General features: G+C 38.8%; 1 protein-coding gene across 6 annotated transcripts; it reads left to right on the forward strand.

The window, feature by feature from the left end:
- The first annotated feature begins 455 nt into the window (after nt 1-455).
- On the forward strand, nt 456-8842 carry LOC148034128 (tubby-like F-box protein 6). Of its 6 annotated transcripts, none has more exons than XM_087682155.1 (6): nt 456-687; nt 809-870; nt 960-1450; nt 5983-6070; nt 7326-7455; nt 7772-8842. In XM_087682155.1, the coding sequence occupies exons 3-6, from the start codon at nt 1082-1084 to the stop codon at nt 8445-8447; spliced, it is 1263 nt and encodes a 420-aa protein (XP_087538281.1). In that variant the 5' UTR covers nt 456-687; nt 809-870; nt 960-1081; the 3' UTR covers nt 8448-8842. The 6 variants fall into 6 exon arrangements, with proteins under 6 accessions (XP_087538281.1, XP_087538284.1, XP_087538283.1 ...); XM_087682158.1 differs by having other exon boundaries at nt 967-1450; XM_087682157.1 differs by having other exon boundaries at nt 839-870.
- Nucleotides 8843-23907: the final 15065 nt, after the last annotated feature.

The raw sequence follows: 23907 nt of genomic DNA on the forward strand, positions 1-23907 counted from the left end.
GATAACCGAACCTCCAACCAAGATAATAATGTAGTATATGGAGGTTTGGGAGATAACAGAACCTCCAACCAAGATAATAATGTAGTATAGATGACGGACAAGTTTGGGCAGGTGAGGGAAGTCCTCTGTCCAAGGACAAACATGCATATTCAAAAAAGTAATCTAGCTGTTTTCAACATTTGAATCCTTAATTAACCATTAGATTTGCATCCCCTACCACATACCATCAAGACAAATACTGCGTTTTGATAGATCTCTTACTCCCTGTCAAAACAAACTGCTAGACGGTTTTGAGGCCTTGCGCCCAGTGTCTAACGCGCCTTAGTTTCCCAAAAGCAAAACGTATATGCTAGTCTTTTGTGCCGGACGTGAGAAAGGTGGGTAGAGCCAATTTCATAACGAGATAGAAATCCGTAAACCTAAGGCCCCACCTGGTCTGCTGACAGTCCATCCATTGTCCTCTTCCTTCCTCGCTGTCCTCTCTCTCTCTCTCTCTCTCTCTTTCTTTCATCCGCCCCCAAATTCCCCCTCCCCTCGCGCTGGGACACAGATAGACATAGACAGGCAGGCAACGGCTGGATCTTTAATAGAGGTGCATCCTATCACCGCGCGGAAAGATTGATTGCTTCCGGGGCCGTCGCTGTTGAATGAGACGGCATCTTACAACTTTGACTGTCAAATCTACAGGTGCGCTGTCCCATTTTTCATTTGCTGCTGGCTTCTGCCGCAATGCGTTTTTGAAAAAGCTAACATCTGGATGAAGCATTCTGCTTCATTTGACTGTGACGATGGCAACCTCGGAATTTAGACGGTTAGGATTTCACTGCTTATCTTGCAGTGGCAGAAAGCGAGTTTCGTGTCCTCTACAAGGTCCAGGAATCATTACGCTTTCACCTGTTACATGATACTGTACAATTGCCAACGGATCAAGCTAATTCGCTCCCATGCATATTTCAAAGGCTGCAGGAGGTTTTTGATGTACTCCACATGTTGGGTGTCTGGTCCTCGACTTGAAATTCGTGCCACGGTTTGGAATGCTGAAGAGACTTCCTTACATAGATTGAACTGTAAAGCCATCTAAATGCATCTAAAGGGTTTGATCAGGGAGCTTCAGGACATCCGAGATGGAATTGGGAGCATTTCGAGAAGAAGTTTTGAGGCTAAGATTTTCCCGTTGCAAAGAGCAAGGTCCCACAGTGCAGGGTTGGATGAGAGCACATACAGGGTGCCTCCGATTTCAATTCAGGAGCAAAGTTGCTGGGCTAATTTTCCTCCAGAAATCTTAAGGGATGTCATTTGCAGAGTAGAAGAGAGTGAGGGAACCTGGCCTGGCCGAAAACATGTTATTGCTTGTGCTGCAGTCTGTAGGTCATGGAGAGAAGTCACCAAAGAGCTTGTAAATACCCTGGAACAGTGTGGAAAAATTACATTTCCCATATCATTAAAACAGGTACATAATATACTTGAATGACTTTCTTACTAATATGATTATGCTAGGCTGTAACGCACATAATGTGGAGCTTAGTAACTATGCGAAGCTCAAAGAGTGGCTTGATTTATGGTCAAACTGGATTGGGCTTTTATGCGCTTTGTGTGCACGCATGTGTGGGCACGCATGTGTGGGCACGCATGTGTGGGCACGCATGTCTGTCTCTGTGTGGCTGCCTGATTACAAAAGTTGTTTTCAGTGCAGATTCTCATGTTTGAGTTTATTGATTAGTGCAAATCTACATGGAACCGCAATGGAAATTTCTCATTTGGTCTGATAACTATTTGATGCTTGTCTAGTAGTAGACTCAAGATTGTGTCTGTAAAGTTTGAAGGTGGACAAACATTAATGGTGTAAGGCTTCTTAATTATCTTATGTGGACGTAGAGCATTTTATCCATAGTGGCAAGAAACAGTTATTTTCAGCCTTATAGAAGGTGGAATGCTAGTTTCTGCTTGTTCTTGCTCCTATTCATATTCACTTTACTGCATAATGTTAATTGTCACAGGGAGTGGTTTTTCTTGGACTCCTTGTTCTCTTTCCCTGTTCCAATTCCATGTTCTTGGTTGCAATGTGTTTTACCACATCCTTAACCAATTTGGTTTTATTGAAAGGTAGACTGTTCCTGTAGCTGCACCATAGTCATAGGTGATGGCCATTTTTGTACTTGAGGATTGGTGGGATGGTAGCTTTTTCTGCCCCATGTCCCATTCCATGTTACCATATAGTCACAAGTGGCGGACATTCCTCCCCGTCCCCCCTATTCCCCATCTGCGTCCCATTTTGTGTCACTTATGACTATGATGCCACTGCACACAATAATCAAAACTGTTTTGAAGAACCTTATGTAGTGTCAAAAGTTTTGAAGGTGAGAGGGCTTGTATGTCACTTTGCATCGAATGGTCAGTCATCAGATTTTGCACTCAATCACATTCCAGTCCTCCTAAGTTAAGGATTTTCTATTGTCTCTCTATATTTCAAGTAATGATTTCTTATTAGAAGTCATTGTGGTGGATTTGCACATCATATTTTTTGACATGTAGTATCAAAGGTTTTGAAGGTGGGAGCCTGGGAGGGCCTGTACGTCACTTTCCATCAAAGGGTTGGTCATCAGATTTTGCAATAAATCACATTACAGTCCTGCTAAGTTAAGGGTTTGCTAAGTTAAGGCACTGGAGAGTCGTGAGGAATGACCTTATCACCACAACCACTAGAAAGCAGATTGCAGTTGAGGAAGGGGCCACCAAGCCCTTTCCATGATTCGAAGAAGAGGATCCATTCTGTGCCTTGAACTTCACCTTGGCCAGAGGATCTGAGGTGGAATCTGAGGTAGATGATGACTTGTTGGAGGATTTTGCATCCGCTTCGTTTTCTACTCCTTTTCCTTTCTAGAAGGCACTAACTCTTTGCAGTCCTTCCGTAAATGACATTTCTTCCCACAATGGGAACATTGGGTCTTCGACTTCTTCTACAAATCCCTCTCTGAAGTTGCAAGAGCCTCACTAACCTGATGAAAGCCTCCCATGTAACCACAATGATGCCTTGTGCTCAAGTAACATTGAGGTCATATGTGTAAAATTGACAAGAGTCGATGATGTCTACACCCTCAAAGTATTTGCCACTCCATTGAACACCGGAGGGAGTTTGTAGAGTACTGTACCAACAAGATGTGCCTCTGATAGGGCAGATTGCATAGTTCGAAGCTAGTCTTGGATTCGGATAACTCAAAGTAGGAATGATTGGATCGTATCTTTGGGTTCAAACTTTAGTTGTTGGAGCTGGCCATAGAGAGTAATGGCACTCATGGTGAAAGGAGCCTTATACATCAGCTGCAACTTCAACCATATGTTTGAAGTTGTCCTATAGCAAGTGACCGCCAATAGGACTTCTTTGGAAATACACCGAAGTAAGGCCGAGTAAGCATGGGCATCATCTAAATTCCATGTAAGCACTGCTTCCTCATTGTTATTGGCATCAAAATTAGTTAGAATAGGAGAAGGCCGTTGAGAACGTGCAGTAGCTCCGCAAACCACGTACCATAACCGCTTCTGGATGAAGTAGGCCTTCATCACCGCACTCCACGTGTGATAATCAAGGCCATGGAGCTTGTCATGAGTGGGATGTGCATGGAGCCGCCATCTGTGGAGGATTTAGAAGAGAAGTAGAGAAAAGAAGGTATTTGGAGAGGGAACACAACTAAAACACGAGCATAGACTGCAAAAAGCAAGAGTTCACATACAGTATAACCCAAAATTTGACCAAAATAAGACAAAATCTGCTGCAAAAAGTCAAAAAATCAGTCGAAAACTGCCAAAAACCAAAAACGGCTTGATAATGCAAGCGCCCAGCCAGGAAGAGATGTAGAGACACCAAAACGCAGATTGTAATGGACACATAGGTTGTATGGATGCTGACATCAGCAAAAAAACGTAGGTAAAACAGGTCGCCTAGTTGGAGCAGCAGTCGCTTGATTAGCAAGGGTGAAAACAGTCTTGAAATCAGCACGAAAATATAGTAGGAGCACCGATCCTGAAATCTGATACCATGTCAGAAGTGGTGCAGCAATGGAAGCATAAACATGTGCTGAAATAAATTGCTGAACACAAGACAAAAGAGAAAAGAAAAGAAAGAGAGGATACAATACATATGAGAACTCAGATGTATGCTCGGGAAATGGAATCCATACATCAGGCATGAGACAATCGCATATAATAGTGTGCCCACATGCCCCGTCTTCTCTCTCCACAAGACCTCTAGGTGGTGAATTGATTGACTAAGGAGGGGTCCATAATATATAGGCATGGATAATGCCATAAAATATGTCAGGCCAGCCAGCATTAATGTTGGCTGGTTGGCAGCAATAAATGCTATAAAGCATAGAATGCTACATAATAAAAGTGCCTAAAATATCTATGTAATGTGCCCAGCCTCTGCATGCACAGACTCACACATGAGCTGACATATTTGCTAACACAATGTGTTCCAAGCACCCCTAGGCCAAGAAAATAGATTGTGTCTTCTTAAAAGGGCATAAACATTTAATTTTTGACTATAAACATTGCATCCTATTTTGTGTAGAATTTTTATGCCCCAAAATATCTTCCAAGACGTTTTGGGTTTGGCTTGAAATGCAACGTAGCACCATTTCAAGATTATGAAATGTTTTGGTCCAAGAATGCGTTTTGAGAGTTCTTGACCTTGTTTTGGTGTTTTGCCCCTTCCTAAGTGCCATTTCAAGCGGTTTTGTGTAACTATTGCTGCATTACCGTATTTGCTAACACATAACGTGTTCCTACCCCTAGGCCAAGAAAATAGATTGTGTTTTCTTAAAAGGGCATTAACATTTAATTTTTGACTATAAACATTGCATCCTATTCCATGTAGAATTTTTATGTCCCAAAATATCTTCCAAAACGTTTCGGGTTTGGCCTGAAATGCCATATAGCACCGTTTCGAGATTATGAAATGTTTTGGTCCAAGAATGCGCTTTGAGAGTTCTTGACCTTGTTTTGGTGTTTTGCCCCTTCCTAAGTGCCATTTCAAGCGGTTTTGTGTAACTATTGCTGCATTATCGTATTTTAGGTAAATATTTGGAAAACAATCTCTTAGATTTGTTTTCTTGGAATGGTTCTTCATGCTTCAATTATAATATGACATATCTAATATGTAGGAATATGTATATTTACTTATATATGTATTCCACATATGTGTGAAGCATGTATACACACTTGTATGCATGCATATGTGTAAAGCTGCTATTACCCCCATTCTCTTTCCTTTACTCTAGGCCATTCCCACTGATCTGAGGGGTCACATTCGATCCTGTTCCATGCCACTATGGGACTCATTGTAGTGGTAGATGAACAACAAGATTAACATGAATTATGAAGGAATAATGTGCCTTTGCTAATATAGTTTGATATGGCTCTGGATCCTGATGACATACTGTAGAGGTTTTGAGATGGAGGTGTTTTACATGCTTTTGGAAAACCATTGTCTGTATTCCATTCTTGGGAAAATCTATGTAGCTTTTGTGAAATGTCTTTTGGGGCAACCAAAGATCTGAATTCTCTCACCAAAATTCTCTAGCTTTTATTGTCAAACTTTCCTTGAGTATAAATGTATGCATACTGCTTTACTTTATGGCATGATCTTGAGTTGCTTTGTTACTTGTTTCATATTGGCAGGCATCTAATAACTCTCTTGAAATTGTCCATGTTTAATTATTATGTGTTCTCTAAGTTGCAGGCATCTAATAACTCTCTTGAAATTGTCCATGTTTAATTATTACGTGTTCTCGAAGTGATAGTATTTTAGCCAAAGGGCAGCTAACAAAGGTTGGAGGCATCTAATAACTCTCTTGAAATTGTCCATGTTTAATTATTATGTGTTCTCAAAGTGATAGTATTTTAGCCAAAGGGCAGCTAACAAAGGTTGGAAGAGGGAGTCTGGTTGTCTCTTCATGCATCTTAACAACTCTTTATTGTTTTCAGCCTGGGCCACGAGATGATGCAATACAGTGCTTCATCAAGAGAGACCGGACAAACTCAATCTATTGTTTATATCTTGGTCTGACTCCAAGTGAGTTGCCTTTTTTTAAAAAGGGTGTATATGTGTGTGATATGTTATATGATAATCCCTTGCTGACTTTGTCGTTTTTGTGTGTGCTGCATTCTTGCCTATTCCATTGTTGCTAAATAAAGATAATCTTAAGAAAGACAGTCATCACTCGTGGTATTCTCATTGTTTGAATTAAAGTTTGGTAAGTTTTGGGTTTGTGGTTAACTTGATGATGCTTTTGGGTATCTGGGATTTCAGGTTTGAACCACTGATGCAGATCACATCTGACTAGGCTTAAAATAATCCCTTGCTGACTTAGTCGTTTTTGTGCGTGTGGCATTCTTGCCTATTCCGTTGTTGCTAAATAAAGATAAGCTTAAGAAAGACAGTTGTTACTCATATTCTCATTGTTTGAATTAAAGTTTGGTAAGTTTTTGGTTTTAGTGGTTAACTTGACAATGCTTTTGGGTCAGGTTTGATCCACTGATGCAGATCACATCTGACTAGGCTTAAAATAAAGATATTTTATAACTTCATAAAGTTTGAGAGGGACAAAAGGGGGCCAGGACGGGTAGGGGAGGTGCACAATGACAGAGAATCCTCCAGCTTGTCTTGTTGTTTGAGGTTCCTAGTTAGGTGCAGGTGTTCCAAATTTGTAGCTGCCTGGAGGAGGGGGGAATGGTTTGGTTGTAGTTGACACGTAAGCATACGATTTTTGGTATTTCAGTGGCCTTTGTTAAGGCAGTGGTACAAGCTTGGGGATATCCTGTATGGTGTTTTGCCTTGAATCTGGGAGGATCTGTGCTCCATCGAGCAGAATCCAAATTATCTCCAGTCTCCTAGGCTGTCATGTAAAACGATCAGCGTTATTCATATGCAGTCCATAGTGTACTGGGCATCAAACTGTCAGATGTTCCCTTTTTGGAAACCTGACAAAAGCTGTTTGGATTGGTTGGTGCTCTGCTTTTCCTGGATCGATTTTGAAGCTAATGCCATCTTTCCTGTCTGAATTGCCTGATATGCTGTAAACTTGCACCTAAGAACAGGTCCAGTTTAAGTTCTTCTGAAAGGTAGCTAATCTGTTTCTCTGAAAGTAGGCTAGATGCATCACAAACAGACTGGTGCTGGTGCTGATAGTTGCTGTATGGGGGGTAGAAGTGGATTTTGATTTCGGTTTTAGTTCATTTTTCTTTCTCCTTTTCCAGTAATTACTATGATAATTTGCCACTGATAAGTATATTGATTAAAGCAGCTGATATGTGTGCGTTTTTAATAGATTTGGCAGAGAATGGCAAGTTTCTATTTGCTGCAAGAAGGTTCAGGCGTGCCACAAGTACAGACTACTTAATATCCCTTGATTCTAGTGACTTTTCTCAAGGCAGTAATGCTTATGCCGGAAAATTACGGTATGGTATGCGATGAACTTATTGGCAATGTAATTGTCAAACAAGCTGCTACTATTCATGCATTTATGTTTATCTAAAATATCAATGTGTTATTAGTCTGTTGCTCTCTTTCTATCCCACCTCATGTTTATGCTGCATAAGTTTGCCCCTGAACTGGTAGTATCTTCTTACTTGTAGTCTCACTTTTTCTTTGGAAGCCTGAGTTAACATGTAACTTAATACCCTTTCTTTCAGATTTTGTGCATTTAAATGTCTGAATGTCCTTCAGTACGAACCTTTGCATATTGGTTGATTTTGCTATTTGTCTTCTGAACAGCTCGAACTTCTTGGCCACCAAATTTACTGTGTATGACAGTCAGCCTCCCAGTACTTGCTCTGTGCCCTCTATCAACCGTGCAGGAAGACGGGTCTACTCAAAAAAAGTCTCTCCGCGAGCTCCCACTGGGGGTTTTAATATTGCACACATTGCATATGAGCTGAATGTTCTTGGTGCAAGAGGACCAAGGCGCATGCACTGTAGTCTTCATTCCATTCCAGTCTCTGCAATGGAAGAGGGAGGGAGTGCTCCAACTCCGCTTGATGAGTTTCCACGAGCAATACAGGAGTTCCCTTCAGCAGTTGCTTTACCAACTTGCAAGTCTCTTGTTGTGGACACTGATGCAGCATTATCTGAACAAACTGATACTTTCCCGAGTTCCAAAGATGCTCCCTTGGTTTTGAAAAACAAAGCTCCTAGGTGGCATGAGCAACTGCAATGCTGGTGTCTGAACTTCCGTGGACGTGTGACTGTTGCATCAGTCAAGAATTTTCAGCTTGTTGCCGCACTAGAGCCTTCACAACTTTCCTCTCCTACTGAACATGACAAAGTATTGGTACAGTTTGGCAAGGTTGGCAAGGATACTTTTACAATGGACTACCGTTATCCTTTGTCGGCATTTCAAGCATTTGCAATCTGTCTGAGCAGCTTTGATACCAAGCTTGCATGTGAGTGAGATGGTTTGGAAGCATGCCATGGCTTTAAAGCTATCAACATTTGTTAATGCTGGTATTCCTCAGACTTTCTGAGTTTGGCAGTTTGTGCATCCCGTAGACAATTATCCTTATTGTGGCAGAGCCTAGGTAAGTTGACTAGTTCCGCCCTATTTTGGGCCTGGGCTTCTAAGGTTAGGATGTAGATATGATTTCTATGGGTTTTTTGGGTAAGAAATGGGTTATTAAGCCCCTCTATACCCATGTCCTGAATGCACACTAGGCTCCGCTGGGAATGTAGACCCAGTTTGTATTCACTTAGCATGTGACATTGTATCTTGGTATGAGGTGGCAATCCATGGCTCACCCTCTCTGCTGAGGCTATACTGTTACTTAAACACTGGTTGATGTTTCTTTATGTTGCATCTCATGTGAGTAAGGTCACCTTCAGATGACAAGGACACTAATGTATTTCCAAAAAGACAAGGTGTTGCCATGAAAAGTCAATATGCATGGCAGACAGGTGGATCATCCAGGAGAAAAGAGTCGAGGGATTGGCTATGCTATGCTTTAGAGTGAACTAAAATGTTGTCTGCACTGAACTTGCTGGATGTGGTTTCCTTAGATGATCTTACACTTGTATTCGGGTTATTTTTGTGGCAATTTTAGGTGGTAGTTATGTCTTCGATCTTAAAGGTATTTGCTCTCTCCAGTGGCTAGTCTGACATTTTTCTGTAGATACGCATTTTCCATATCAGTTGTAATTGGCTCTATGACATATTTGAAGTGATTTTACCTATTTTGTTGGAAGTGTAGACCTATTGAACTTTGAAGGTTTATGCTTCTTTTGCTTCCTTCTATCTCTTCAATCTGGCAGGCATGCATAAAATTTTAAATATAATCTTTTAGATACGATGATAGTTCTCAGAAGAATATCTGCAGTATATTCTTTGCATTAATTATTTATGCAACTTACATGTTTGTGAGAATATCTACAATTCATTCTTACAAGCTCTTCTTATTTGCAACTTAGATGTTAACAAGTGTAGTAAATTGAGGCTTACGTTTGGCTTCATGGATCCCATCAGGGATTCTCTAAGATTGTGAGGTAGTAATATCTCAGATTTTGTTGCTGGTACTAAACCAGTGAGTTCATGTTTTGCATTCTGTTCGGTTCCTCATTCCTCACCCAGGTCTTGGCTTTTTGAAGTTAATGGTTTTCTAGGACAGCAATAATCGATCCTGAATATTTCACTGTTGCTGTTGATTATGTTTCTCATGGTAAATGTGTCTGTGTGCAACAGTCTTTTTCTGTTTTGAATAGGGATATGATTTAGTATATTGGAAGTGGACGAGTCCAAAACAATTAAACAGACTTTGAGTCCAAGACAGTCACACTTGAGCTTTGATAAGGGAAAAACGAGGAACATTATACCATTTCTAAAGCAAGGCAAAGAGGAAATTAAAAATCTACTCAGCGAACGGTTGAAAGATTTCTTCAGCAAATATGATAAGTGCTAGTTATTGTTTGGGTGTAAGCATTGAGCAGTCGTGAAAGATAAGATTACATAGGGAGGGGATTTGATAGAGACGGAACAGTTGCTGTGCCCTCTTGATGTTATAACCATGCTCAGAACAGTTGCATGCCCCCTTGATTCAGTCGCATCACAACAGAGTATCCTGTAGCTGTTTGTACTGTATGGGCCTCTTGAGGACAAGATTCCTCATAACAAAGAAGTTGACATGACGTGTCTGTCAGGTCCTAGTATGCACCTTAAAAGTGTTAATCTACAGTCATCTGCAAGCGATAATTGATACTATTAGTTGGTTCTAGTTGTCTTGAAGTGTGTGTAAAGGAAAAGCTTTCTTGTGCATCCCTTTCAGGTTGTTGCCCATTTTGATTTGGATGGTCCTTGATTGTGGTGTGATTAATTTGCATTTGATAAATCTTGAGAGGAGTTGGAAAGGGATTGCATGAACCTCAATCCACCCTCCTGCCTGACCTGAGACATCCTCGTATCATTAGGCACAAAAGAAATGAATACACGAAGGAGTTATTGCCCAGTTTAGCATTACGCAGTCGTTCCTTCATTTAAGCTACTTGGACGTTGTCTTGCAAAGTGCCCAATTCCCTACATTTTTGATGGAGATTGGGAAGTGTAATTCTAGTTGCAAGAGATGGATGTGGGGTGTTAATATCATCTAAATACATCATAAAATCGAATTGATGCATGTATTAAAGGATTATGTTCTATCTTGTAATGCACAAAAAGTTGTCATTATTGTCTATTGTCTAGAATGTGCTGAAACACGATGCAAGGTACATACATTCATGAGTACCATGAAATGTTTCAAAGCATTTATCTTTGAATGCATGCTTATGTTTCTTCTTTAGATGCAAATAGCTAGCAAGCTCATAGATGGCAAAGTTAAAATCGCACCAAATTGTCATGAAATTCAACTCATTGAGAGAACAACCTTTTTTCAAGATAGGTCCACAACATGTGGACCTCGGCATGGTATTGGATAAACTAAACCCATTCTCCATCATGTTTAACAAATGGTCAACATGGCCAATTTTCCTTGTAAGAGAGCATCCTACCATCTATTGTGAGAAATAACACCTTATACTTCCTAATTCGATTCTTGGTGATTATAGGATAAACAATTATTCTATGCTATATTCATTTGATAAATGAAGGGTGATTTTGGTTTTGCACGAGCACTTTTCCCAAAGGCAAGGATTAAGTAACCAATAGATGTGATGTATTCATCACACCGGATACTTGTTGAAAGATCATGTTGTGAAATTTAAATCTTGATGGTGTGAGTTGTCAAAAGTTATTCTTTACAATAGATTTGGTATATTGAAGGCTTTGTGCAGGTTAACGACCTTAAATGATGAGTCTAACATGAGAAAATTAATTAGATTCTCGTATGATTGCCAAATCGAGAAGAGAAAAAATGAGATATTAGATGACAAAGTCATGTAAAATGAATTGCACAGGTGTGATAGGCTAAAAAATTTGTTAGCTCTAGAATTTTACGGCACATCAATTTGATAAGTAAATAGAAACATGGAAGATAATGAATTATTCTTAGAGCCCTACTTTTTGCAATATGTAGCTAGCAAACTCAATATAGACCCGTCCAATTATGGAAATAGTTCTTTGCTTTGTGGGATGCATCATGCAAACCTCCCCTCCCTTTCTCTATACTATAAGATTTGTCTTCTCTCTTCCTACAAGGTGATGCCTCTCTCTCTCTCTAATCATCATCCTCCACCCCCCAAAGGACATCCTCTTGTCCTCATGGTGGCCACTTCTATCACTCACACACACACACACACACACACACACACACACACACACACACTCTCTCTCTCTCTCTCTCTCTCTCTCTCTCTCTCTCTCTCTCTCTCTCTCTCTCTCTCTCTCTCTCATGTGACTTTTATTAGCTTATAATTGATATGCTATTCTAATGTGAATTGATGAGATACATGGATATTTGGGTGCACCATATGTATCTACCTTTGGTCATGTTGATGAAATTTGAGTATCTCCTCTTCCACATTGGAAAACAAGAATGCGTTTTATTTCATGACAAATAAGTCTCTATGTCGCATAAAGTGAAACATTCAAAAGTTTACTCTTGCTAAATTTTCCTATACAAAGAGTCTATAATGCATCTTGTGCAATACATAGAGGACACTAGAGTAAAAGACATTGAGAAAATACACGTGGTTGAATATGATAAACATGGAACACATCATGTATGTGTGTGAAAGAAGGCATTAGAGCTGATAAGCAAGATCATAAAATGGTTTGGTAGGAGTATAAAATTTGTGAACAAGCTTGTCATTATGCCACACCCTTAGGAGCAGTGTACCTTGATTTGGGTACGTTCAAAAAGACCCAATCTCCTCCTTTAAATTTTACATTCCTCCTTTTCTCATTAGCATATGCTCTCATAACCTCTTGTGCCTTTTATGAATGTTGTCCTTACATTGCTTCACAAATGCTTCTATTTTCTCTAAGTTTTTTTAGCTTGAGGGTTTACATCATCATGAAAGAGAGCTAAGGGCACATGAACCTTGTAACCATAAAGAGCTTTGAATAGAGACATGCCAATACTCACACGAGTGTTTTTGTAGCGAAAGTCAATAAGATATAGCCATTTATCTTAAGAGGCTGGTGTGTTATGACAAAAGTGCCTCTATACACTTTCAACAACTTGTTAACTATTTTGGTTTAGCCATCTACTTGGGGATGACAAAAGTGTCATGAGACACACTTCCATCCCCAAAAGCTTGTGTGTTATGACAAAAGTGTCTTAGATACAATTCCAACTACTTGTTAATTCTTTTGGTTTGGCCATCTATTTAGGGATGATGACCAATACGTCAAGGTAGTACTTATAGAAGTGAACAAACTCTTCTGAAAAGTATCCACGAATTTAATATCTCTATCACACACAATCTTTGTAGGTAACCCTAAGTTTAAAAACTTCTTTCATGAATTGGTCTGTTGCCCCTTGGCATTGGCTGAAAATTGGACTTTGATTGGAATAAAGCGGGATGATTTGGTAATTCTTATCAACCACAAAACATTTGCTATTCCACCCATGCTTGATGGTAGGTAGACCAGTGATAAAGATCCATAATATCAGTCCACTTACCATGAGGAATGGGTAAGGGTTGCAACAAACCATTGGACAAAAAAGGATGCATCTTTATTTTTTTGACAAGGTAAAACATCAAGAGACATAATCCTTTACATCCAAATTCCTTTTCAATAAAAGCTCTCAGTGAATCTTATAAAAAATATTAAAAATTCCAAGATGGCATGCCAAAGGAGAAGAGTACGTCTCTTGAGTATTCTTTACTTGAAAGTGGTTTGAGGGACCAAGTAGACTTTACTTTGAATCACAGAAGTCCATTATGCCACTGGAAGTTAGGAAACTTCCCATCACCTTGCTATAATTTTTGCATCATTACGATAGAGATAGAAGATATTGAGCATGCCACATCCTAGAAAGCACATCAATCAATATATTGTCTTTTCCAACTATGTATGATATCTCAAAGTCATAACTTTTAAGAGTGGCATTGTGTTGTAAAAGAAAATACTTCAATACTCAATGATCACTTAATACCTTGAAATGACTACAATAGAGAGATTGGTTTCATTTCTTGATGGCATGAAGGATAACAAGCATCTATTACTCATATTTATGGAGTTCTCTCTCTTCGTCATCAAGCTTTCTACTCTTGTAGGCAATTACACCACGATCTTGGTATAAAATATCTCCGATGCTCGATGCCATGTCCAGTAATATCCACACATATGGTACAATCCGTAGAAAAATAATGACATACCAAAATGGGTGTTGAAATAAGAAGTGTTTTCATCTCATTGAAGCTTTTTATGGGCCATAGCATCCCAAAAGAAGGCCTCACACGTCAATTGATTGGTAAGAGAGGTGGCTACATGAACATAAATCTTGGGCTGTAAAATAAAGAAAGACCAAGGAAACCTCTCAATAGAGTTAGTAGGAGTAGGCCAATCTTTGGCACATTGTACCTTCTTTGGATTCATCATGATTATTATGAATGTCGTGTGGCTCTTCATTAGTAGGTGTCACTTCATCTTGAAGTGGTTTCCCTTCATATGGTTCTTCATCTGAATCCTCCACAATGATAATGCTTATATTGCTTTTCTTTGCTTTATACTTATTCTTATAATTGGGTGACCATTTCTCATCACATTTGAAACATAAACTTTTAGGATGCATATTCCTTAACTTGTCATTAGATAGGTTCTTGCCTTGAGAATGATTGGATAAAGCTTTGTCCATAAAATCAATCCACTTCAAGTCACTCTTTTCTTCAGCATTAGGTCTAAAAGTTGTACCTTCTTTTGATGCATAAGTAGTAGGATATGTAGGTATCTTGCTAAATGTGTTAGAAGTCCTTCCAACATGCTTATATCCATCCCTTTGCTAGCATAAATAATTCCCCATTTTAAAGAAATAATTTTTTGAATAGGACTCCTTGCTTTATGTTGAAAATAAACAATTTCTCTTGTGTATTTTTAGCTATATCTCTTAGCCAATTGAATGGCCTCATGAACGCTAGCTGGCTGCATAGCTCCTACATTTGATGAGAATGCTAGATCGAGTCCAAAAATATATTTATTGAGCTTAGCTGAATCTGAAAATCTCTCCACATACGTGGAAAAATTTAAAGAAAATTTGAATAGTTTCTCATAGTGTCAACTCTTTGTTCCAACTTGAAAATATGTTTTCAATCTTCTCCATATACCTCCACCATGTGTGGCCCATACCCTTCCAAGTGTAGGGCTGCATAACATATATTTACTTCATTATTCCTTAGTAGGTATAGGGTAAAATAAATTTCTAAATTTTCGGTCCATTCCTCTAGATCAGTAGGTGATGGATTTTCTCCCTTGAATTTGGTAATGACAATCTTGTCTTTATACTCATTGTCATGTTGTCCATCACCATAATAAGGCTGTCCAAAGGAGTGTTGCCCTTGAAAATTATTTCCGTAAGACAGATGTCCATAGGAATGCTACACAAAAGAATGTTTCCTATAAGAGTGATGACCTTAAAAGGACTTACCTTCATGTTTTCATCATGAAAATAATAGTAATTTTCTTGATTTACTTTGCATGTAAAAATTGTCCATAATTCTCATGAATGAGCTTATCATGAGTCTCCACTCTATGAGGTATATTATTGAGTTGAGAATAAAATGCCTTATATAATGGATTATACCCATGAGGTTTTTCTTCTCTAGAAAGGGGGTGAGAATGTTCACATTGCTCTTGATTCTTTGGAGAAAACTAGTATGTATCCCTCATAATTATACTTCAATGTAAAGGTATTTCTTGATTTGTGCTCTTTTGTTAGAACAAAGCTATGGCCAAGAGTAAACCAATAAATCATTGCTATAGTCCCCCTAACAAGTGTCACAAAACCACAACCACCAATTGGATTGAGACCCTCTTCAATTCACCACTCAATCTATCAAATGGACACAAAACTACCCGGTAAGATCAATCATTTGGTTGCAAAGTATTTTACCCAACTTGATAGCACATTCAAAATGCTCACTCGAGCATATGAAATGTTCAATCTAGGAATCACCAACAAATAGATGATAGACCTTGCCTCCCATTGGCAAACTACATGGGAGGATAGTGAACACAACTTTTGCAAAAGTAAAGAAATTTAGTAGAATATTCTTGTGATATTTCATGAAAAAAGTCCTAAAGCTATGCATCTTGTTTCAAATTGGGCACCGGTCACAAAAGTTAGGGACCATGCTAAAGTGGTCAAGATCCAACAAAAATGTGAAGTGAAATACCTCTCACAAGTTGTTACAATCACTGCCTCACATTGCTTGTAAATGGTAGCTAATTAATGACCAACATGGAACAAAGATGCACTATAAAGACCATTAAGCATGTCCCAACCCACTATTTTTGTGTTATGAAGAGGTGTGCTGAAAAAATGCCCCCGCCCCCCAAATTGTGAGTTTTTTCTCATCACCTGCAATCTATCTTATTCCTATGAACTAGAAAATAATCCTGATTCGATAAAGCCCTTCTCAAAGAAGAGAAACTTCATGTGGCAAATTGCCTTGAAGGCCCAAACTTGTTAACAGACATAGTGACCTAACTTTGCAAACTTCCATGCCAAACATTTGACTTGGGCATTCTTGTTGAGCTTCAATTTAATCCAAACGTCTTTTTGAATGGTGGCTATTGCAATCGCTCCTTAATGGGCTAAAACCTTCTACAAACAAATAATATCCAATCATTCAACAAACAATAAACAAATGGAACCAAAAGAAACGAACACACACAACAAACCAACCTAATCCCGCTAAGAAGTTGCTTATCATAATTGAGAATGAGGGAGGGAATAATTGAATTGTATGCTAAGTTGTATAAGAACGTTTTTAGACTCGTATGCTGAGTTTCTATTCAAAAAGTACTTTAATTTAAAAGCATTACTTTTGTTCTCATTACTCTCTTGGTTATTGAAAACCATGCAGATGGTAGCTCCATCCTTTAGAATGCTTGATCGTGAATTTCCCATACTAATCAATAAACCCAAGAACAAAGAAAAACTTGTCCTCACCATAGATCAGTGTGATAGGTACTACTTACACCACATGGGGCCTAGGGGATCTTAAATATTGGCTAATTAGAAACTTTGACAAGTTACTCGATGATAATGGCATGGCTAAAGAACAAGTTCATTAGCCTATTGGGCAAGGGAAGTCGATAGTTGATAGAGTGACACTCACACCACCACTTATAGAGCTCACATTAGGAATGCAAAACAAAGAAGGGAAGTATAAAGGACCAATTAGAATTCTTACTATCTTACAAAAATGGAAAGAAAACACCTAACCTCACATAGAATAGTCTCTTGTTTAGGGTTATCATGGAGGAGTTACACACAACGATTCAAATCTTCCACTATATGTTCACTTACAACAAACCTTACTCTTCCATAGTAAGGATCTCCAAACATCTCATGGAAGTCATACTTAGCGAAGCAATTGTAATTAGAGATTTGAATTCAGATCTCTAGATAGAAGAAGTTTACGAAATCATTATTAAGGCAAAGAAAGTACTCACTCAAGCTCTTGATGCCAACTCCTTTGAGCCAAAAGGGATTATCATTAGCTTTGCAAGTGCACTCTCTAGGGTGATCAATATAGGATTGGGACTCTCTATCGATGCACCACTTGCCCTATGAATTATCATACCACCAAGAAAAGTCATTACTTTAGGAAACACAATATAGGAGCGGTCATCACACCTCTAGATCTTGTCCATTGTGCAGTACATGGACCTATGCCTTCCCAATCACTTGGTGGAGCATCGTACTTTGTGACCTTTGTTGATCATGCTACCCACCGTGTTTGGTCTTTTCCCTTGGTGCAAATTGAGGATGCTGCAGTTATGCTTGACAGGTTTATGGATTCAGCTGGTAGCAGGCATAGGTGCTTGCAGATGGATTATGAGAGTCATGCTCTCTCTCCCAGCTTTTGTACCTCTTAAGATTTCTTGCATGGCTGTTTCAAGACCTCAAAAGTACCCTAATGTTTGCTTCATCTCATAATAAAGGAAATGCAATATGTTGAATATAAAGTGATCCTAGAATAGAAACCCCATTGCCAATATTTTAACTCTTGATCATCTTGGCATCAATGACTTAGCAGTTAAATGCTTTGTACATCACTTTTATACCATTGCACAAACCTCCTACCAAAGTCAAATACAATTGCACAAACCTCTTACACAACTCAAATTTCTAAGCAATGTAATAAATGAATTTGTCTTTAGCAATGATATTGAGGAGGAAATCCATCTCCATGGTCCAAAGAAGAAACATGCTCCAGAGAGTACAAAAGGCATCCCTATCTACCTTAAAGATAGTATGTTCAACGTCTCTCGACAATAGTTGTAGTGCATGGTTATTTAGAGAGGCAACTTCCATGTGTAATAATGGTACATTTGCTAAAAAGCATTTCGAAACCTATCACATTAGACATTAATCTTTGTCTCCTACATCATTACACATGGAATCTCCAAGTTGCCATTGTTACTAGGTAGATTTGTCAGAGAGAGAACTGGAGAGAGAGAAAGAGGAGAGAGAAAACTACAGAAGAGAAAGAAAGACTGCAGGAAGAGAGAAAGAGAGTGACGAGGAGAGAGAAAGACTAGAATTAGAGAGAGAAAGATAGGAAAGAGACAGAAGCCATAGAAGTTGTGAGCAAGATGGGAGAGAAGGACAATAATTGTATTAATGTGTCAAAAGATGTGAAAAATTACATATCCTCTCCTTTTATACCAATGTTAGTGTGACACGGCATAATATCAATATTATTTTTTAACACTAAATCCTTATTCCTAGCTTCTTACAATCCATCTCTTCCTAAAAGTTTTTGTCCTAAAAAACAAACTTAAAAGACTGGAAAAGGATGGATAGAACATAGTACTATTGTTTTTACAGCTTTACAAATGGGAAAATGAATGAAAAATGACCAACATATGGACTAAAATTGAAGAACAAGAGTAGGCCTAATCTATATACATGATCTGGAATACTTCAAAAGTGTATGGAGCCGTAAAATCTTCAATAGATAATCTCAAAATGAAGTAGACAGCTTGTTGTGTAAACAAACCCTGCTGGACCAAATCTGCCATAACTTCTAGTAGAAGTGTCCAAATGAGGCGTACCATATATCAAAACGAAGCTCTTGAAGAGTACTTTAAGTCCATGTAGATAGCTTAATTTTGAAAATTAGGCACAATAAAAACTGTTCTAAAACAACGTGCTGTCCTGATCCTGTCTGCACCATAACTAGCTCCATAATCAATAGGCTTCAGCCCCACTAATGTATCCCTTAAGAAAAGAAACTCATCCAATATAGAATCAGGCCTCCAAGAAGCTTCCTCAGGTGGTAAACCTCTCCATTTGATCAAATATTCCATGATAGAACGAGATCGAAGCTTCCTCTCATGCTGACCTATAACAGCCTCTGGGATATACTGAATAAGACCTTCTTCATCAATAGGTGGCAGTTCATCAATTATATCCACTGGATCACCATAAAAAGGCTTGAGCTGACTAACATGAAAGACATTGTGAATCTTTGTGGAAGAGGGAAGCTCTAATTTGTATGCCAAGTCTCCAATGCGCTTAAGGATCTGGTAGGGGCCATAAAACCTGTGAGCAAGCTTATTACTAGATCCATCTTTTAGTGCAGAGTACCTAGACTTGGGCACCTTCAGTAAGACCAACTCTCCATCTTGGAACTGTCATTAGCATACATCTTCATTTGGTCTTGAGCTTTCCTAAGTTTTATCTTGCATTGCTCAAGAAGGGTTTGCATTCTTTCTAACTCTTCCTTCCCATGAGGATTGATCCTTTCATTAATGATGATTGTGGATAATGGCACCTTGTAACCATACAGAGCCTCAAAGGGTGAAACTCCAATACTAGCGTGGGTAGAATTGTTATAAGAAAACTCAACCAAGTGTAACCAAGAATCCCATGAAGTTTGGACATCATAGCAGAAATGGCGAAGATAAGTCTCCAATCATTTATTAACTCTTTCTGTCTATCCATCAGTTTGTGGATGATAGGCTGTAGATGGAGCCAATTTAGTGCCCATAGATGTAAATACCGCCTGCCAAAAGTTACTCATAAACTTTGAGTCTTTATCATGAATAATCACATGCGGTAATCCATGTAGTCTAAAAGTTTGCTCCATAAACTGACTGGCCACTTGAAAGGCAGTAAATTGGATCTTGGTTGGAATAAAATGGGATGCCTTGGTGAGTCTATCTACCACCACATATATACTATTCCATCCCTTCTTGGTAGTAGGCAAGCCAGTAATGAAATCCATAGTAATATGAGTCCATTTACCAGTAGGAATAGGGAATGGCTGTAACAAACCTCCTGGCTTATAGGTGATGTCCTTATTCTGCTGACAAGGCATACACTTCATGACAAAGTCCATGACATCTTTCCACAGTCCTTTCTAATAGAAACTTTTGTTGATCCTGTCATAGGTCTTGAAAACTCCTAAATGTCCAGCTAAAGGCGAAGAATGCAATTCCTCCATAATTTTCCGTGTAAAAGAAGAGGTAGAAGGAATGACAATCTTGCCTTTCAACCAAATAAGGCCATTTTTGAACTGATAATGCGAGTTTTCTTCCATAAGACCTTGTTGTAATTTTTGAAAAATATGACTGAATTCTTCATACAAAAGATAAGCCTCCTGTAGTTCTTCAATCCAATCATTATGTAATTCAGTCATTGCTGAAACTTTACAAGCCCACATATGAGAAAGAGAATCAACCACTATATTGTCTTTGCCCCTCATATGAGTGATGTCAAAATCATAATTTTGTAGTGTAGCTACCCACCGACGCTGCTTAGGAGTAAGATTGGACTGAGTAAGGAAATACTTAAGAACCATGTGATCACTCTGTACTCTGAATCGGCTGTCAAGTAATGGTGCCATTTCTTAATTGCATGCAAGATAGCCAACATCTCCTGGTCATAAAAATTCATGGCCATTTCTTTATTTGTAAGCTTACGGCTCTCACAATCACTCCATGCTCTTATAACAAAACAACCCCAATGCTACGGCCACTAGCATCACACTGTATGGTAAATTCTTTGGAGAAGTCCATGCATTCTAAGATAGGAGCAGAGGTAAGGAGTCCCTTTAACTAGTTGAAGCTACTATCTGCAAGAGCATCCCAAAAGAAAGCCGCATAATGCTTGATGAATCGGTGATAGAATGAAGATAAACCAAGGAATCCTCTAAGAGAGGTAGTAGTAGTGGGTATTGGCCAATCTTTTATACACTGCACCTTCTTGGGATCGGCATGTATTCCTTTTTCACTAACAATATGTCCTAAGTATTCCACTTCAATCTACATGAAAGAACATTTCTTCTCCTTAGCAAAAATCTTGTGATGTCTCAATACATAAAAAACCCTCCTCATATGTGCCAAGTGATCCTGTAAAGTCTTACTGTAGATCAAAATGTCATCAATGAACACCAAGAAAAACTGAAAGAGGAAAGGCTACAAAATCTTATTCATCAGGCTTTGGAAGGTAGCTGGAGCATTTGTAAGCCCAAGTGGCATCACTAAGAAATGATAGAGCCCTCGATCAGTCCTGAAAGCAATCTTGACTTCATCACCCTCTCGCATGCGAATTTGATGATACCGTGATCTCAAATCAATCTTCATAAAGAATCGAGCCCCCTTAAGCTCATCAAGCAAATCATCAATCCTGGGTATCGGATACCTGCTCTTCATTGTGATCTTATTAAGATCCCTATAGTCAATGCACATTTTGAAAGATCCATCTTTCTTTTTCACTAACAGAAGTGGAGATGCATAAGGTGAAGAACTTGGTTCAATGAATCCCATATCAAGAAGTTCCTTGATTTGCTTGGCTACTTCCTCTCGTTCACACTTAGATAATATGTAAGGTGGCTTACTGATTGTCTTTGAGTTGGGCTCCAAATCAATAGGGTGATCTGTTGCTCTCTTGGGAGGCAATGAAGTAGGCACCTCAAACAAATCCCTATACTCCTCAAGAAGAGCTGTCAAGGCTGGATGGTTTGCTGAATTATTGGGCTGATCTTGCATCTCTTTATTCAAATGCAAAAAAAATATTTGTGAGCGCCTCTTATACTCCCTTTTGAGTTGTTGAACGGTAGTAAGCTGAAAATTTGATCTACTAGGAATTCCCTGCAAATGGATGAGCTATCCATTGAAGATAAACTCCATATACAACTGTGAGAAATCCATAGTGATCCTGCCTAATGTCATCAACCAATCACAACCGAGTACCATGCCTATAGGCCCCATTTCCAAAGTAATCAGGTTTACTTTTGCTTCAAAAATTTCAGCCAGCGTAAAGAAACCTATGGGCATATCTGTGTGTTGATTTCTCCTTCACCATTGGCCACTTGAACTCTAATGGGCTGCTGTAAAAATGTGGGAATACAATTCAACTTGTCCATGATGGACTTATTCACAAAACTATGGGTATTGCCACTGTCTATCAGAATGAACACTGCATTTCCATGAATGTTACCCTTCATACGGAGTGTATTAGGGTTCTTAGATCCTGTCCAAGCATCCATAGAAATAGAACAACTAGTGGCAGCAAGTGTGTCATTGCAAGTTCCACCTGGATCAAAAGGAACACTTCCACCTGGATCAAAAGGAAAGGAGTCAGCTAGATCATAGAAATACTCTTGCCCTTCGTGCTAATTTCTCTTTTTCAAGAGGGGAGACAAATACTTCAACCATAAGTGCCTTGAAAGCTTCCCAATTCTCTACAAGTATGTTTTTCTTTTTGTTATACCTCCACTAAGTATGTGCAAATCCTTCCAAATGCAAAGAAGCAAAATGAATCTTCATGTCATTAGGTTTGGGGAATATGTCAAAGTAAGATTCCATCTTAGAGGTCCACTCCTCTAAATCAGATGGTGAAGATGATTGACCATTAAACTTGGCTAAAATGATCTTGTCCTTTAGCTCTCTTTCATGGAATGGTTGCTGTCCCAAAATAGACTGATCATGAGTATCATGCATTGAACCCCCAAATTGAGATGAAAATCTCCCAATAGGTGGCTGAGAACCACTATGCAATCTTCTTCTTGGTAGAGGACCCCTAGGAAGTTGAGTATTCAACCCAAAAGCTTGAGAGTTAGCTCCATTTAAACTGCCTAAATAGTCATCATGCCCATGTGAAGTCTCACCTACTTTATATTTTCTATTTGGGATGCCTCTTCGTCCAATAATCCTATGACCATGACATGCTTTCTCCTTGGCTTCTTTGGATCCCATTTGCATCTACATTCATTGGGAGAATTGAGCCATAATTTGAGCATTAGATTTCACCAACTTGTCAATAGAAGCCTTTTTTTGAGTTGTTGAATCTACTAACTTCTCAATGGAAGACTTCCTTTGATCAGTAGACAAAACCATTTGCACCATTCTTGGTAGTAGGGCCCAATGACATTCTCTATGTCTTTCTTTGTTCATGTACGCACAATGTATCACATTAGGACCAAAAACGCTTCAAAAAAGGCACTTGTAAGAAAATGATTAAGTTGCTAATTAGTTGAGACTTTGGAAGAATGAAAACACCAAATTTGGTTGCTTAGATGTGATTAATGAGAGAATATTGAATTCATCAAAGAGCTGAGCCACTAATTGTCTCTCAAATTTAATTTATGTCAGTGTCACCTTTTCGACCGTTTTTTGTCTTGGAACTTGGGAGAATTTGTATTTTTGAGAAATGTCCGCCTATATCATGATTTGTCTATTCCCGTGTCTTCTTTTCACACGCTCTTTTCTCCATTCTCTTTCGCCATTCTCTTCTTTGTGCCCACTTTCTTATCACTGCGATTGTTGATCTACTAAGATGTTTAGCAATACCTCTGTAACAAGTGATACAAATGCGAGCACATGCAAATACAAACTTACCATCCAACTAGATCCAATTTTTTCATCTTGGAGAAGTATACATCGTCGAGTACTAATAGATGAGATGGAGGCCAACCGATTGCAAACTCAAGGAAAGAAACATATAGATTTGTGGGTAGATGGAAATATTTATCCAAAGGATCCTTCAACAGGTAAACCTCCTAATTTTTTAAATATTCATGACTACGTGAGATATGTTGGGGAAGGTTATAATGGGATGCTTGGGTATTGTAAAAGCTTATACTCTGCATCTTACACATACATGGCTCAAATGAATGAAATGAGAAAAACATTATTTATTGCACAAACAAGCATTTCTGAGCTTACAAATAAGATTGATGTTTTGAAAAATGCTAATAAGTCATTACAAGACAAGTTAGCACATTTAAAGAAATTTCCAATAGGATTA

The sequence above is a fragment of the Lygodium microphyllum genome, chromosome 7 (assembly GCF_053477565.2).
Source record: "Lygodium microphyllum isolate KBCC chromosome 7, Lygodium_microphyllum_v1.1.10, whole genome shotgun sequence".
NCBI classification, from domain to species: domain Eukaryota; kingdom Viridiplantae; phylum Streptophyta; class Polypodiopsida; order Schizaeales; family Lygodiaceae; genus Lygodium; species Lygodium microphyllum.

Excerpts from the sequence above, each read along its gene's own strand:
- LOC148034128 (XM_087682155.1), top strand. The coding sequence starts at position 1,082 with ATGCATCTAAAGGGTTTGATCAGGGAGCTTCAGGACATCCGAGATGGA. Across the intron at positions 6,071-7,325 it reads ATATCTTGGTCTGACTCCAA|ATTTGGCAGAGAATGGCAAG; the intron begins GTGAGTTGCCTT and ends CGTTTTTAATAG. Across the intron at positions 7,456-7,771 it reads GCTTATGCCGGAAAATTACG|CTCGAACTTCTTGGCCACCA; the intron begins GTATGGTATGCG and ends TCTTCTGAACAG.